Source organism: Trachymyrmex septentrionalis, unplaced genomic scaffold, assembly GCF_001594115.1.
Source record: "Trachymyrmex septentrionalis isolate Tsep2-gDNA-1 unplaced genomic scaffold, Tsep1.0 scaffold19, whole genome shotgun sequence".
Taxonomy (NCBI): domain Eukaryota; kingdom Metazoa; phylum Arthropoda; class Insecta; order Hymenoptera; family Formicidae; genus Trachymyrmex; species Trachymyrmex septentrionalis.
In genome coordinates this window covers 3,419,481-3,436,939 of record NW_017305071.1, presented here as the reverse complement: position 1 = coordinate 3,436,939, position 17,459 = coordinate 3,419,481, and the positions used below count along the sequence as shown (strand labels likewise).

The 17,459-nt window shown below is 38.4% G+C and overlaps 1 protein-coding gene across 1 annotated transcript in view; it reads left to right on the top strand.

The window, feature by feature from the left end:
* The window catches only part of LOC108746730, a 57,614-nt gene that overhangs the window by 1,280 nt on the left and 38,875 nt on the right, over positions 1-17,459 (top strand). The window contains exons 2-4 of the mRNA XM_018483663.1: positions 13,913-13,942; positions 15,813-15,915; positions 16,668-16,785. Of these exons, the coding sequence (XP_018339165.1) occupies positions 13,913-13,942; positions 15,813-15,915; positions 16,668-16,785 (251 nt within the window). The remainder of the gene's footprint in view (positions 1-13,912; positions 13,943-15,812; positions 15,916-16,667; positions 16,786-17,459) is intronic.

Sequence of the window (17,459 nt, the reverse complement as noted above, 5' to 3'; positions counted from 1 at the left end):
GAAAAAGTTCTCGTTTGCGTTTCTCACCGTGTGCTATTCTCAACGGGCGAGGTGGTGCAACTTGTACAACTGTGTGCGACGATGCACTTCATTTTCAGTGCGATACCATAGAGAAATTACAATGCTGCGGTTGGATTATAATCTAGCACAACGACGTGATACTGTTGCGCGATACGCAAATCGATCGGCTGCCTTTATCGTTATCTCACGTTCTCTCGTTCTCATTGTCTCGTACGTATCGTGCTCGATTATCGACTTAGAAACGTGATTTATACAGCGTCTTGCTTTTCGCGGATACACACATATATACATATATACGTACGCGCCGCCGAATACGGACGTAGAATCGATATCGAAACGTCATGCGATAGCACGTAACTGTAACTTGATTTTATGATGGATGCAGGACGGTTATGTCCATCATAAGTTAATACCGTCACGGATATCTACTGCGCTGGGTGAAAAATGTAGGCGCGGCCGGCCGGCTAAAAAATATAATCGCGCATAAAGCGATTTCTCGAAAGCGGAAGCTCACCGTTCCGCAAGCAGTTGCGCGCGCGATACCGAAATCCGACTTGGCTTGACGTTGCGAAATAATCCAACGCTCGCGAAAGAATCCCGCCGGAGAGGAGATATACAAATTTTCTGTACTTTTATGCGCAACGTTCTCGTGCGTCTTACGAAAGTACGGAAAAATAGCTGCACGCTGAAATTATTAATGCCTAGTGCTTCGCGAATGGCTCATAATTTCGATATGTACGCTCTATGATTCGTTATATCTGAGATTAAACGATTAACAACGTCGTAACCAATGTTAGTATAGGATTTTGTTGTGTATCTAATTATTAATAAGCGCGTTTTAAAGAATATCGATATTTCGATACTTCGTTAAATGAACGTTGTGTGTTGTACACTCTATATACTTTTTCCCACAGCGGGTTTAAAACTCGACAGACGAAATAGTATTGCGTTATTTTATACGACGTATCTTTCCTGATGCGTTACATACGTCACGGCCTCCAACATGCATTGTTCACGCGTGAATCTAGATGAAAATATCTCCTCTCTCGAGTTTCTACTTTCTCCCACGTATTTCGCATGGGCGAATGTTCGGGCGAGATAGCTGACATCGTCTAGGCGAGAAAGCTATTCGAGAGAGAGGTGGAGGACCCAGAGATATATCGTTTGACAATAACGAGAAATAATGCTCGGCGCCGCCGTCTCGCCAGCCTCATCCCGCGTGTATTCATAAATATCGCGTCGACGGCAATGCGCAATATACCTGCGCCGTATATATGACACGACAGTAAGGCGAGTAGGAACAACCACCTGACTCAGGTGTGCTCAGGTGGCTTCTTCCAGGCCTGTGCATATACACGACACATCTAACCCGTATATAGTATATAACATATCAGAGCGTGCGAGCGAACGAGGCTCGTCCATGACTATGAGACACGGAGAGAGCATAGTGCAACGGTTGACCCCGGGTACGCGGGGTCATTCCCTCCTTCAGCTACCGCCGCTTCAACCCCACTCGCCGCCCGCTTCACTACCACCCCCTACCGCGGCTCTTTTTTGCCATCCCTCCTCCCACCTCTTCTCTCTGATACTCACCGCCGCCCTTTCCGTCCTCTGCCTTCGTCTTCCTAACCGCGACCTGCTACCATCGCAACCACCTCCTCTTTCTCTCTCTCTCTCTCTCTCTCTCTCTCTCTCTCTCTCTCTCTCTCTATCTATCTATCTATCTATCTCTTTCTGTCTCTCTTACCGTGCTTGTCGGGTAAACGACGAGCAGCGATGTATCTACCAGGTGGTACGACCTATGTAAACCCACCGGTATATAATACTACCCCGGTCGAGCCAGCTTGGATTTTCCCTCTGTCCGTGAGTCAAGAGACGAAGTTAAGCACGGAAAATCGGTGTTATACATCGCAGCGATTGTTGTTCCCCGGGTCCCTTCGTGCTTTTCGTGCTTCTCGCGCGTTCCGAAGACGAGAGGATTACGAGGAGCGACGTATCGTTGGGAAACGGCAGCAATTTGCGTGCGGAAACAGCGATCGGACTTAAACCGCTGTTGGCTGTGATTAAAGCGAGCTTGCGCACACGGTCAATTAATCTCTCCTTAGCTTTAGATTTAAATTCTCGGCAATTTGATTAAAACGATTCGTTCGTTCTGCAGTTATCTTCGTAGAATAAACAGTCTTGGAGGGATATTCTAAAGTACGCGGGATGCTTTTAAAATATTTGAACAATGATTTAAAAGGGATACGTTTCAACTATGTACGCGCATATAGAAAGGGCATATGTAAAGTCTTTTCAGAGGAGAAAAATTCGTGGACATTTGCTTAAGAAAAAGTACTGTCGTAAAAACTATAACGATAGCATCTCGGACGAGAAACGATAGCGTAAAGGCGAGAGGAAGTCCGCGAGGAGCAAGAAGTGATTGAGGGGTGCTGTCACACGAGAAAGAAACTCTCTTTTCACTCTTCAAGCTCAATCCACTCAGACTCCTTTTTATGCTTATAATCATTTTGCTACCACCCGTATAAACAGTTCGTCTAGGCGATTTTTTTTTTTTTAAGTGTTTTTCATGATTTCATTCATCGAGAGCTTGATTTGTTTAAAGAATCGTCTGAATTTCGTCCCATACCTCTCGGAATGTCCAAAAGAAGTGCGGGAGAAAGGAAAAAGTTTGGACGATCTCGTTTGCGATGATAAGTGCGACACAAGCATTGTAAGAAGCTAGCCGGAATTTGAGAGGATTTTCTTCAGGATGATTTTTTCGGCATGCTCTCGGTGTAGCACACAGCATTGTCGTTATAAATCTCCTCGTTATATTTCCTCTCTTCAGCGAAAACACAACAGTTTCAATGGCGACGTCTCTGGCAGAGACCTACTTTCTTTCTATCGTTTCCACGTTGTTCGCTCGTGTAGGGTCGCATATTTACGCGCTATGTTTCATCACCATGACGCCAGAAATGTGTCATCGTTAATGGAGATGAAATGCTCGCAATAACGATGACAATGCGTTTTATGTATTTGCATTATCACGCGAATTTTTATTTTTGCGTGTTGTCGCGCAAAGTCGTACACGACACATGCGACTGATTGGGATAGCATGTTGCAGAAATACGAAAAATCTAAAAGGAGTTTTGGCACGTATCGTATTTCGCACGAAGCTGTTTCTTCAAGTCCATTTTATGTAATTTATTATTTTACAGCAAGCGTATTTTTAGAATTATTACGCGACTGTTTCAGTTTAGTCTAAAAAGAAATAACAAAAACGATTTTATCCATTATTTAATATATAATGTTTTACGTGAAACTTTTTATCTTTTCTCTCTCTCTCTCTCTCTCTCTCTCTCTCTAACTATAACTAAAATTTCATTTCATGTTATCTCACGTAAGTTATCAATTTGAGAATATAGACAAAAATTTATGAATAACAGTATGTACCTTATATGTATGGAAAATATAGAGTTGCTTTAGGGTAAAAATATTCGCTGAAAGAAAAATTCCCGTGAAATGCTGATTTTCGAGAAAACGCAAAATGATGCAAAATGACTCCCCGCGTTACGTTGCATTAACTCGTTCCTTCGATTTCCTTGAATGAGGAAATTCGGTGGTCGATTTGCGGTAGTTCTGGCGCACTTTAAAGCCGTGCACGTGCGCGCACACTAACGCATACTTACACAGACGAACGCGCGGGAGGGTTTCTTCAGGAAAAGGAAGAAGGAGCGTTATCTCAGGCACGGAAACTACCCTCGCAAACCATTCGTAAACGAAGGTTGATCTTATCCACCTTTGGAAACGAGATCTTCTGAGCTTTTCCTTGAGGCTGGCACCTCTTAAAACACGCCCGTTTCGCCCGTACATCACAAAATACGAATTTTTGTAAATAACGAGTGCAATCATCTATTTTTTTTTTCTCCACACAAATACCGAGTAAGTTGATACACAACGAGAAAATGATATTTTAATATTCTACAGACAACAATAATTCTCACATACGCGACATATTCTATATATAATTATGAGATAGACGTTGGTATCAGTCTGAACATTTTATAAGTGAAATAGAATACACAGCACAAGAAACGTGGATAAGTTGTTCTCGGCCAAAGTTTCTCTTTATTATGTCGGTATTTCAAACAGGACATACAACAATCGTTAAACTTGGCCATCAAGACCGCGAACGCGAAACGAAGCTGTATCTATATATCGCAATGTTAACGACATATCGGTATACGAGATTTCGAGCAATTAACCGAGTTTATATTTGCACGGATAAGCCATTAATCTTCTAAGTTGTTGCTACTTGCCTTTAGTAAGGTAAACGTTCTTTCTATCGACAGACATTCGTTTTATCGATTACTTGTTTTAGATAAGCCGAAGAAGCCGTGTAAACATATATCATTTTTGATCGAGCAGAAATTTTAGCCGTATATTAAACGCTATATTTTGCGTGAAGCTACGTCGGTTATTGATACTGAAAAACGGCAAGCTATTTTTTGCTCAAGTTTCTCGGTGAGCGAAAACCACTTTTCCGAGCCGATGAAGGTTTAGTTTACCGAACGAAAAATTTCACGACGTGTTAAACGGTTATCAGACCAGCTTCTCTCTCTCTCTCTCTCTCTCTCTCTCTCTCTCTCTCTCTGACGGCCAGCGTCCTGATATTTTCGAAAACTCTTCTTCTGACCCTTCGAACTTTTAAGTTTCTGCTCGGTGCAGTTTATTCAAGTTGAGCGAAGGATGGGGAAACGGTGTAAAGAAATTTCAAAGGACATTTCAAAGGTTGCAATAATGATAGCTCGCCATGTCTAACGATGATATTCCGTTTTTCGATGCTTTTCGAAGGACGGCGTGGATCGGCCGGAATAAACTTTAGGAATGCCTTTGATCGGCCTCTCTACAGAGAGCCGCTGGCACTTTGTATAAAACGACGTCGATATGCCGGGATTGATCGCGAGAGTAGACGCCTCAAACGAGCGTCTATTACTACGAGAAAGGGGCGATGGCTGGCGTGGAGAACTTCCAAACTCGGCGGTGCACGATTTACGCCACGTAGTAACGCTACTAACGGCATTTACGAGTTTCTACTATAATCCCGCGTTATTCTCTTTGTCCAGCGCTTTAGAGTTCGTATAAAGATCTCATTATTGCAAGTCCATTTCTAAAGCAGGATAATCGTATTAATTCCGAACTTTCATATCCCAGACTATGCGAGCAGTCTCTGAGAAATTATCTTTCCATGAAATGAGCAATAATAACGAATTATCTCTCATATTATTGTTTAAAATGTACATATTATTTGACAAAAGAAAGAATATATATGTAAAAGTATTTTAAAAAAAAGAAACGTCCTCGAAATTAGTTATAAAACTAAATTCTTTTAAATCTTATAACTCATCAATCATTTCGTATAAATTTACTCATTTTACTCAATGTAATCTATCTCCATTTTCTATCGTTTGCCGTTGTACAGCTAGCACGTATAAAAGAGATCGAAACCCAATACGAGGTTCCCGTTGGGAGTTCGTAGAGGAGTTACCTCGATACATCGGGATATCGGCATCGTCATAATAAATAGGGGTCCTTGAACCCACGTATCGCGCGCAAGAGAAAATATAACAGCTCCAACTATCGCGAGCGGAATTCGAGCTTTTTTCAGCACACAGAAAATTCGCCACTCTACATTTTCTATTTCTCGTTACTTAATTTTTTTTCTTCTCGATGGAGAAATCATCGATGTACACAGTATTGGCACAGGAAACTTCGCCGTTAGATCGATCTTATCGACTCAATGAGAGTCAGTAGTATCCGTCGTCAGTTCGACGTCGCGAGCATAAAGCGAACTTTATAATGCGCATTATCATTGCTGCATTAATACCGGTCGTCGTATAAACGCCACGGCATGACTCGATCGACGACAGAAACTTTCCGCCTGTCGCTTCCGCGCGAGTGCGACTCGCAACGTATTATAGATATTAATAATTCGGTTATATACCTGGCGGTATAGCGACGATACTCAGCTTCCTGCTCGTTCCCTGACGTCAAGGTCCTGCCAAGATCCTGTCTTCGAGCTCCTTCCGCCTTTCATCTCTCGCGATAACTTTTATCTTGCGGCGCGCCATTTTCGTTTGGCCGCGCACCCACGACGGTTATTGGTTTTACGGTAGTGGTTCGCCTAACGAAAATTTCATGGCAGAGGGGACATGCACAAAAGCATACACGCGCACTGCCCAGGGAGTTAATTATGCGCGAAAACAATATTATCGAAGGAATTATCGGATGCCAGGCCGAACTTCAGAGGGTGCGCCTCGGCAATGGGTACGGCGAAGCCTCCGCTGTTGTTCATCGTTTTCTCTCCAGGGTTAATGCGCCACACGGAATAAATCATTAATACGAATGACCTATTCTCATCGGGTTTATAGGTAATGGAAATAATAGAGAGATATAGCTTGAACGGATTATTGATCTGGATTTTTATTGCACTGATGGAAAAATATTTTATATTTATGACTGTATAAAATACGTATTATCGCAATTATTATTATTACTGCTATAATGTTAGTAATAACTATATATGTAAGTCATTTTTGGGGTCAGTCATTTATTTTATATGATTATCTCGAAAAATGATTATAAATCATTTTAGAGAAATTGCAACTATTTTTATGATAATAATAATTACAAATAGTGTAGTTATTTTCTATTGTCAACTTAGATATATTTGTCGATAGAACTGCAGTTTGTGTAGTTATTATTACCAACATTGTAGCAGTAATAATTATAATTGTAATAACATATAATTATAGTTATAAATACTAACAATTTTTCTCTCACTAGGAAAATTTTCTTCCACACGAAGTAATCAATTCTGATTTTAATGAAACTTTGTATACATATATAAAAAATGAATTTAGAAAATGTCCGTTGCGGCGGAAAAACGGTTTGAAGGGGTGAAATCACTTCTTATGTACAATAGTAAAGCGGTTTTCCATTTTTTCCCTTATATCTCGAAAACTACTCGAAATATCAAAACATGTTTTATACAAAAGCTTTACAACAAAATTATCTCTATTCATTTAATAATATTTTTAATAAGTTTTTTTAATTAAAAAAAAATTTTTTTATTTTTCAAAAATATTGTATATTGACATGAATGAACAGAGTCAATTTTATTGTAAAAGTTTTGCATAAAAACATTTTTTAATATGTCGAATAGTTTTTAAGAGACAACGGAAAAAGCTAAAACTCATGTTACTTGTAAGGGATGATTTCACAACCGTTTTTCTGCCGCAACTAATATTTTCTAAATTCATCTTTTTATGAAACCTGTATAAAGTTTCATTAATATTAGAATTTAACACTTCGGGTTAAATTCCCGTCCCTTGTCAGTGTGACCTTGTATTTTTACTCACGGATAAGCACGACTGTCGATTGTTAAAATTAATTAGACATAAATATCTCCTATTAGGAATAGTAAATATAATTAACGAAGATGTATATGCAGATCGTTATAAAGTGAAAAAATTTTTTTGAATATACAAACCAACCGAGTTTTAGTGTGTTTCACAGTAAATATCACATTTTAAGCGGAGAGGTACAATAAATTACGTATGCGGGCTTATAATGAAATAATAATTCGAAGCTTCAAAATTTTTATCAGTAAAAAATTTACATTAGTTTAAACTTTATTAACGTGCAATCTGCTAATTACATCTCGCGATTCTGTCACTAATAATTTTCAAGACGTTTCGCACAGAAAAATGTTACACCGCGAAGTTCCCTTCAGCATAAATATTGCAGCATTTATGTCATTCTTATCTTACAGCTGCATCAGTAATTAAAACAAATTTACATTAATCCGAAGGCGAATAACAAGTTTCTAGGAATGCAGTATTTATACTTGGATGAGTTTGAATTTGTTCATTAATGGAATATAGTTAGTTTATTCATTCGTGAGAAAATACGAATTTATAAGAAAGAGAGATTAATCAATGTACGTTTTAATTAAAAGTATTCTTTTGTTGTTATAGTTTATATATAAAGTATAACAGTATTTATACTTGTTTATTACATTATTCGAAAGTTTATATCACTTACAGTATTATCGATGGTGTAAATTAACAGGTTTATTGGTTTTCGAGGAATACTCGAGCATCCTTAAAATGAAGGAGTAAGGGATCCTAACTTTGAATTCAGTTAAGATCAAACAACATCTTCAGTCAGTGTCTCGCAATTTTGGAAAACGAAAATCGATTGTTAAACTTGCATTATAGTTTCTGAGAAAAACGGTCTTTTATCTAAAAGAGCTATCTTTACTCGTTATTTTCGTTCCTAAAGTGCTGATAAGTCCGATATCAACCCGTACGAGTTAATTTAAAATTTCTATCTCTCTCAACGAGAGAGAGAGAGAGAGAGAGAGAGAGAGAGAGAGAGAGAAAGAGAAAGAGAGAGAATGAGTGTTTTATTCTGGCCTTTAGTTTTATATGTTTGCAGAACTAAAGGCTAAATGACTTTGTAGAATTGATATACCGAGCGATTAAATTCTCTTAAATTCATCTATTACTAACGGCCATATGTTCGTGACAGCAGAATTCTGGAAAATTCGTGTTGCATGATAATCACGTGCGTGGTTTATCTTATCACCCTCGCATACTCGGCATCCGGAACATCGCGAATGCTTTCGAATCTGATTTATGATGATGATCATTCTTTCTCCCTCTCTTAAAATATTCGATAAACCTCCTCCATGTAGTCGTACCTTTGAATTTTATCGAAAATGTATAATCGATAATTCGTGGAACCGGAATTGGCATTGGTGATTCATATGTTGACGATGATGCATACGATATTTCATGCACATAACGCGGACTCTTTGATTTGTTATACGGTGGAATATCGTGAAAATATCTGTTTCAGGGATATATTAAAAAGCGGTCTAACAATTTATTAAACTTTCTCTCCCTCTCTCTCTCTCTCTCTCTCTCTCGTTTTCCCTTTCTGTAGAGAGTGTCTACGTTAATTGATTTCATAGCACTCGAAATGCTACTCTGAGATTTGCTTCATTAAACATCTTGCATTCGCGCCAGCTGCGCATGTACCTTCAGCCTGGATAGAGGCTGGTGAGGGTTAATCGACTTTCCACCACCGTTCCACTTTTTTCCTAAAAGTTTTTTTCTTTGTACCTTCTGCAATCTTTAATTATACATTCAGAAGAGATCTCATTACGACACGTCGCGAAAGAAAATGATTAATTGGGCACAACTAGCGTAGGTGCATATATTACATCCATGACCCGTTACATCGATTGAATTTCGCGCAAACGCACACGTAGGATCAAAGTAGTTAGATAAATACGAACATTAACGACTAAATTTTTTCGTAAAACTTATCCTCAGTTTTCAAAATATACATACGTACTATATATATATGAGTATGTATACATCTTTTTATGTGTAATATATATAAATTTATTCAAATTGCTTTAAATTACATTTCATAATGAAATAATAATCGGCGATCGATAAAGTAAAACCAACCTCCTTTAAAAGAATATAATATGCCTTAGATATAATGTGCCTTCGAGAATGCCTCGAGTGAATATTGTCTGAGAAATATCTTGGGAAAAGCTTGAAAGTATTTTTCAAGAAGAAGAGAATATTCTTCATTGAGAATTCATCATGTTAAGAATTATTCCATGTTGAGAACATTCATTGAATATCTATATTACTATTCCATATTACTAGAACGTAATAGCACAGGAACGTAATAGAGGTCAACCGAAGGATCGCTGGCCAATTCACCTTTGTACAGAGATATCAGCTGGGGTTAAAGATTGGCGCTTTAGGAGAGAAATATATGTTGGCAGGGTTGCCATGAAATGGGAAATCAGGGAATTGTTAGGGAAATCAGAAAAAAGTCAGGGAATTTTGCAAAATTTTTTAGAAAATAAAAATTCTTGACTTCAACTTGACAATTAAAAGTGCAAGCAGCGTCAGCAATAATAATAGTGATTTAATAATAGTGATTGCTACATTAAATTGATTTCTTAATAAAATATTTAACAGTTTCCAAATTAGGGTGAAAGGACGAAAAATCTTAAAATATTATTGAAAGTAAGAAAAAAATCATGAAATTTTATCTGGAAATCAGGGAAAAGTGGAATTTTAAGATGAGGAATTCGTGACAACTCTGATTGGTCATCTTGGACAGAACTTGAGCCGACACCTTGTGACAAGGGCTCGATAAGATATCGTGTTCGCGTATATCGCGTAAATATTGCTTCTAATACTGGCCTATAAATAAGATATACATATGATGCACGCTCTTGGTTTTTCCACCCCGTTTACCCTCCCTCCTATCCGTCGCCACGCCGGTCGCTATCGTTCTGCATCCACTTGCACAGCACGGCGGCATCGTCGCCGAAGGAAACTGCTGCAGGATGAAAAGTAAGCGGTATGTCACGTATATACGCGTGTTCGCCGCACGTGTACGTGCTATACAAAGGCGCGTTTGTACAGGGAGTACAGTAAAGGACGAGTTTCTCTAACACTTGTATGTGTGTGTGTGTGTACGTACGCGTTCGTGTGCGCGCACGCGTGTGTGACACGATACCACGGTCTTGGCACGTATTCATACTCTGGGGCGTCCATTGTCTCGAGTTATTCGAAGGTAAAAGATCGCAACTGAAGCGTTAAAGCTGACGTCATTGTTTCACTTTTCTTTCGTCGCGTGCATGCATCTGCCTACGCGCGCGTGCATATAGAACACGTGAGGCGAGCATCCTCCTGTTACACCCGTTGTGTATATCATCGGTCGCCCCGAGCTATCAATTCCGCGCGATATAATTCCGATACAACGGCGCTTCATTTTACAATACTTTGCGCCAGTGCAAGGTTTCCGTACGCATCGCTCTCTCTCTCTCTCTCTCTCTCTCTCTCATATCGTTAACGGCGTGACGGACTGTAAGTGATGCCGAAGGATCCGGATGTGGCCAAATGTCGGAAACGCCCTTGCGTCTCGTTGGAATTAATGCAATTATTCAGAGTATCGATATGTATATAACGTGTGTACGCGTTATTTGCGTTTCACTGAAGCATCCAAGTCAGTTTAATATTGGCATTTCTCCGCGATTTTCTCATTGCATATTGGATTTCAATCATAACTGACCGACTGCTAAAGCGCAAGTTAACGGTACGCCGTTTGTGCGAGTTTGATTATTTTTAAGTGAGTGAGAATAAATTCGTTAGGAAGTTTATTTAGTTGGATAGAGAGAGAGGGAGAGGGAGAGGGAGAGGGAGAGAGAGAGAAAGAGAGAGAGAGACGGAAAAAAGAGATTGAACACTTGTTAAGCAACCACCTCTCGGCTATGGAAGTGGATGTAAGGGCGCGAGCACAAAGTCTTGCGTAACACATAATGCATAAGAAAGTGAATCAATCAAAGTTCTTCATTTCCTTCCTTTTGATGAAAATAAAGGACTGCTTGGTTGATTTTCTTGTGCCTCATGCGTTAGTTCTGAAACACAATACATGTAGTAAGCCTAATGGGCTTTTTACCTATAAGCTTTAAGTTTTAAGTTTTAAGAAATTCACCAGTCATAGTCGATTATTTTTCTCACATTCGACTGGTGATTAGTTAATTTCTTACGACTTAAGACTTGAAGTTTAGGTAATGGCTTATTGTGGAAAGTCTATCAGATTGGGAACACAGAATCTGATACAACACATAACATACAATAATATAATACATAAAAAAATAAAGTCCAATTAAAGTCCTTCATTTCTTTTCCTTTCATAAAATAAAAGAGCCCGATTAATTTCCTTGCTTTAATGCGTACTGCATTATTATATATTAGCAAGAATCTGTGTCCTCCCGCCTTTCAGCCTTAAGAAATTGATTAGCCATAGTCGAATGAGAGAATAATAATCCATTATAATTGGTCAATTTTTTAAGTTAGCTTAAAGTTTATTACACCTATTGTGTTTCGAGGATTTATGCGTCATGCAAGAGTCTCCCGTCGTAACAGCCGATTCATTATTCTCTCGGCGCCATAACCGTCGTCCGTAGCGTACTCTTCTGTTTGCGTGACATCGGCGTTAGCTCATTCCTGCAACCGACAATTTTATAACAGCGACAAGAATATTCCCGCGGCCGCAAGCGCGCTCCCTTAATTAATCGCGCGCGATGCGTGCGCGCACAAAATAGAAAGGCGCGTCTGTCGAGCTGGGAAAAATATCTCGCGGGCAGAGGGAAAAAGTCCTCAGCTATGAACTGTGACCTGCGGATACACGGCTGACCCGTTTCATCCCCACGATCCGCTCGCCTCCCAATCCTTCGTTGTGTACGTACATTGGATGTTGCCGTCTCTCTCGTTGCGGTGACGGGGGATTAATCCTAAGGGCAGTTACTCACTCGTGTAGACTCCGACACTCATGTAGACACTGGCATTTATTAGCACAGGTCAATGCTTCAAATCGCTACCGGCACGGCGGAGTTGCGCTCCACTTGCACATACATTCGCGTACATACGTACGTATACGTTCTTATAGACAAGGTCGTTCCGTGACCTATCCGTTAGACTGGGTATTAAAAAAGGAACTGTCAAACCCCGGCAGATATTGTAATACTCGATCCGTTTTACTTATCCGCGTTAGCTAAATCCGTAATGCGTTTGCGGAATATGACCTTTATAAATAATCGACGAGAGAGTCGATAGGCGCGCCGTACAGGTTACAGCAAAAGAACATAATGCGCGAATTAAATTTTCTTTGACGAAAATTCAATTTTAGCTCGCACACTTGTGACATATCGAAGGTAATTACCGCGGGCGTGCGGTTGATTTTACATCGCGCATAACCTATATGTCTATTTAAATCTTATTAAGCGTAATCGATCAGAATAATTATGTGCGTAGTCCGATAATTCGCGCTTTAATACCCGTAAGTACATTAGTGCAGGGTGTTTATTACCTGGGAAAACCTAGAATTTATGTTAAGGGGGCTTCTTTTCTATTTTTGAAAATGAAGGATATTTATGAAATTTTATCGGTACTCAGGAAAATTTTAGGAATTTTACTTTTAAATTTTAACTCTGTCTTTTTCTTATTAATACATTACCGCGTTATTTTTTTCTTGATAATGCAAAATGTTGATAATTGGTTAGCAATAAGTCCGCATATATTCACGTACACTCTCGTGCGTATCATAAGTTTTTATGAAAGAAATCATGGTGACAAGAAGAATAGAGTATAGTATTTACGGATACTATATTGTAGTAAGTCTTGCCTGTATACCGTCCTATAGATTTCGCGGTCCCAGTTGTAGAAAATAATGGATCCTAGCAAACACCAATTAATAGTAACATAACGGATAAATATAATTCCTCTCTCAACAATATAACTGTCACGTATATATGTATTGTATTACAATTATATTGTTGAGTGAGAAATTACAATTAACAGTTACATTACTGTGAGTTGGTGTTTGTTGAGATATTATCTTATCAAATCCTTATCTTCTATTAATTTCCAATTTATAGTTTGTTTTGCTTGCACTTCAATTTATTTCAAAGTTTCATTTAAAAAATCTCTAATCTTGGAATTTTTAACAAAAATACTTAGAAAATATTCAGAAATTTTCAAGGAATTTTTAAACAAGATCTCAGTAAACCTGTGGTGAAAAATAATTTTTTATAGCAAAAATAGTAAAATAATTGCACAAAGGGATAATTAATGATAAATCTTCTGCCGATTATAGCAATTTATTTTACGTGTTCCAGAAATTTTGTGATTTTTAAAATCAGACTCAGGTTGTTTAAACGTAATAAATATAGATATTATTATTTATGTGTTTCTTTTAAAGACTTGTAATGTGTATAATTCTTTCGTTATTTTTTCTGTTGCAGTGAAGAAGGCGCGGTTCATCTGCGAGGATGGTTCGTATATGGGAAGAATAGAGAAAATTACGATTCGCGATGGAAAATTCACTTATTCGATCCATTGATTCGTTTCCTAATTATTATCTTCTGAATACCGAACGATATACGAACGAAATATTAACACGTGTGGAACCGGGCGTTCAAAATTGGGATTGAGACGAGCCACAGAACCGAGGTCTTTATTCACGCTTCGCTTCTAAAGTCTGCGAACAATTTATTGCACTTCGCGATTGGAAAAGTGCCAAGTTTCGGATTATGCGATTGCTCAAGCAGAATATCGTGACGTTCCGATTATACCGAAATAATTTTTCCGTGTGGAGATGTAACGTATTCCCGTGTGGAAGATCATAAATATATTGAATTTAAATAAATCTAAAATAATATACATTTGAAAACTTTCTATAATTTTTCGAAAACTTCTTTAACGGGGGGAAAAATAAATCGATAATTTCAATAGCGTCGGAAAAACTTTGAATTTATGTCACTCATCGCATCATTCAATATTTCCTACGATGACGAATGTAATCTTGACAGTCTTCACTTGTATACTCATATTATGTCTTTTTTAAATATTCATTCGCATATCACATGTATGTCATTGTACAGAATGGACTTATGAAGACCATTATTTCACGCAATTGTCGCAAGTATTGAAAAGCGTAACGATAACGTCCTCGCTCGCGAATACACATAAATGCTAGTAGTTTTAAGAATTTATTTACTCAATGTTCTGACTATACATTCATTCGTATCGTTCATTTGCTTATAACGACATAACTAAAAAATTGTCATTGTTTCCTTGCAGAAAAAGAACTGAAACATGAAAAAAGAAAGAACATATTTTAATATATATCGAATATACTCTTATTTTTCTACAATCAGTATTAGTTATTACATCAAAATTTTTCAAAATAAATTTCAATAATATTACTTCTTGAAATTCATTTTTAATATTTAAGACATTGAAATTTATTTTCTGAAAAATTTTATTTCTTGTTGTTGCCTTAAGAAACGCGATACTAAATAACTTCTTCTCTACCGAGAATACAGAATTTAGTTTTATCAAAATTGATCACACATTTTTACATTCACTGTGATATCTCTCACCCGAAAAACGCGAATATCTCGTGGCTTATTCTCATCACGCAAACGACATTTGACTTGTTCCATATCTGGTAGCTTGTCAGGTCAAGAGAGAGCCGCACGTTATTTTCACTAAGATCTATTTATGCCGCGTCTAATTTTTTATTAACACTCCTCTCTTTTCTGAGCTCAGTGGTTGAATGTTACCGAGGTGAGCCGTGGAATGCGAGTGTATTTCGTCAGTCGCTCCGGAGACAATTTTCGTGGCTCGTAAAGTAAAATGTCGGGGGTGACGCACTACTGTGCGCCCGAAACATCGTGTCGCGGGTCGTAAAATCTCGCCAATGCTTTTTGCGCGACTTATCGAAGGCGTGCAGCTGAGAGCGTGTACTGAAAGTACCTAAGGTGTGGGCGGATCTTATTGGAGTTTAACAGTTCGTCCCCCTTCGTGCACCCATTCTTGAACACATAAAACGCGCGAGGATGTCATCAGGATCGGTCTTAAATTGCGAACAAAACGATCCCATTCGCTGATATTATGAGTTTATAGGGAACTAAAATTACGACATTTATTTTTTCTGTCGAAACGTAATTTATCTGCTTCAAGCGATTTCCATTAAAAATGATAAATGTGACGTACTTTAAATCAAGATATTTAATACGTTTCATCGTTATGAATGTTATGATTTAATATAACAACGTATTTCGCTCGTATATGTATGTATTCGTTCTTGTAACGTACATCGTATTTTGGTCGACTAAAAAATAGATTATCGAATTTCAGCGGATCAGTTCAACTCTTACGTAACGTTAAAGCTGCAAAACGTGAAGTCAACGACAGTTACTGTGAAAGGGGCCAATCCATGCTGGGAACAAGACTTTCTCTTGTAAGTTATCGATAATTAATTTTACGGGAAAGTTAGGCGCAGCTTGGGAAACCTATTAAAAATGTTGTTTAGTTAAACGAGCTTCTATCAACAATTCGAAAATTTTCTGCACCGTTACTATGGCGTTACACACTTTGAAAACATTGCGAACTATCGCGTGCGCGCCGGCACTAAAATATCTAGGACAACCGGTAATTTGTGCGCATCTAAAGGAATCTGAGACTAATCATACACTTATTTAACGGGACTCTATCTTACCGAAATGAATTAAACGAAATAAATCTTGTCCGTCGACCAAATTTGCTGAGCAAAGGATCGCAAATATTATTGATAAAATTATGAAGGAAAAAAACGTGCTTCTTTTTCATGGCTCGATATTATCAGTTCTTAGCTTAACCCCTTTTGTTTGAGATGAGATCCTCGGTCCATTACAGTCTTTGTTTTTCGAATGGGTTGTTAAATAGATTATTAAAAAAAAAAAGTAATATAAAGGGGAGCTAAAGTAAAATTGGCTCGCGGATTAAAAAGGATTGTCTTGCTGTGTAATGTCGACGGTTACTACACAGAAAGATATATCATTCTTGATCTTGGCTCGCTTACGCAGCATTTGACGCCAGTGAATTCTTCGCTAAAGTCTCGCTGTTAAATTTCGTTTAATCTACTTTGTACTGAAAGCATAGCTGTTTACTTCACGAAGTAATATTTCTTCGTGGTCTCTCGCAAAAGGTTAATGGAACTTGTTTGTTACGCAGCGAAACGAATGACATGAATGCCGGGCTCGTCGTGGAGGTATGGTGCAAGGGATTCTTGTGGGACCGCTTTCTGGGCTACTACTACATTCCACTATCAGAGGTGTCCTACATGAACGAGGTAACGAGAAATCAGTGCAACTTAAGTCATACGGCAGAGATACAGGATCGACAATCCGAACAGTCCGATATGTGCGACACCAACAGTAACACACAGCCAGACATCATCACTGACACGGTACACTAACGCAATACATTCGCCGTACACTGCAGTATTACACTCGCTCACATTTTGTCAACGTCAAAGCAATTAAAATATTCAAAGTGATTGGAATATTCGATGAAACTGCTGTTTACTGCCTCGCGATTACGATAACAAATGCTTCTTGCGAATTCACTATAACTCGATACAACCGATGAGAGCCATTTAGCTTCATTTATTTATCTTCTCATCGCGAAGTAGAGATCGATTATTTTTAAGGGAACGTTATCGTACGCCGATTACGGTTTACGATTCTTGAGCATTTCTTAAGCACCCTCTGCACGTAATGATCTTTCCCAGAATCTGCTCATTTTTTTCATTAGATGCGCTTCCTTTTCAGCTTCTCTCTTCGTCTTTAGCAGCGTCTTACGCGAAATGAAATTCGTCGAGTATTTGCTCATCGAACGAAACCAAAATCAATCACTATTTGGCACGTTATTCAGGGTCATTCGTTGGTTTGGCGGAATAAAGATATCTACCATAATAGTGAATCTTTGATTGGTCAATTAATAAAATTTTTTCTTCTGTTTGTG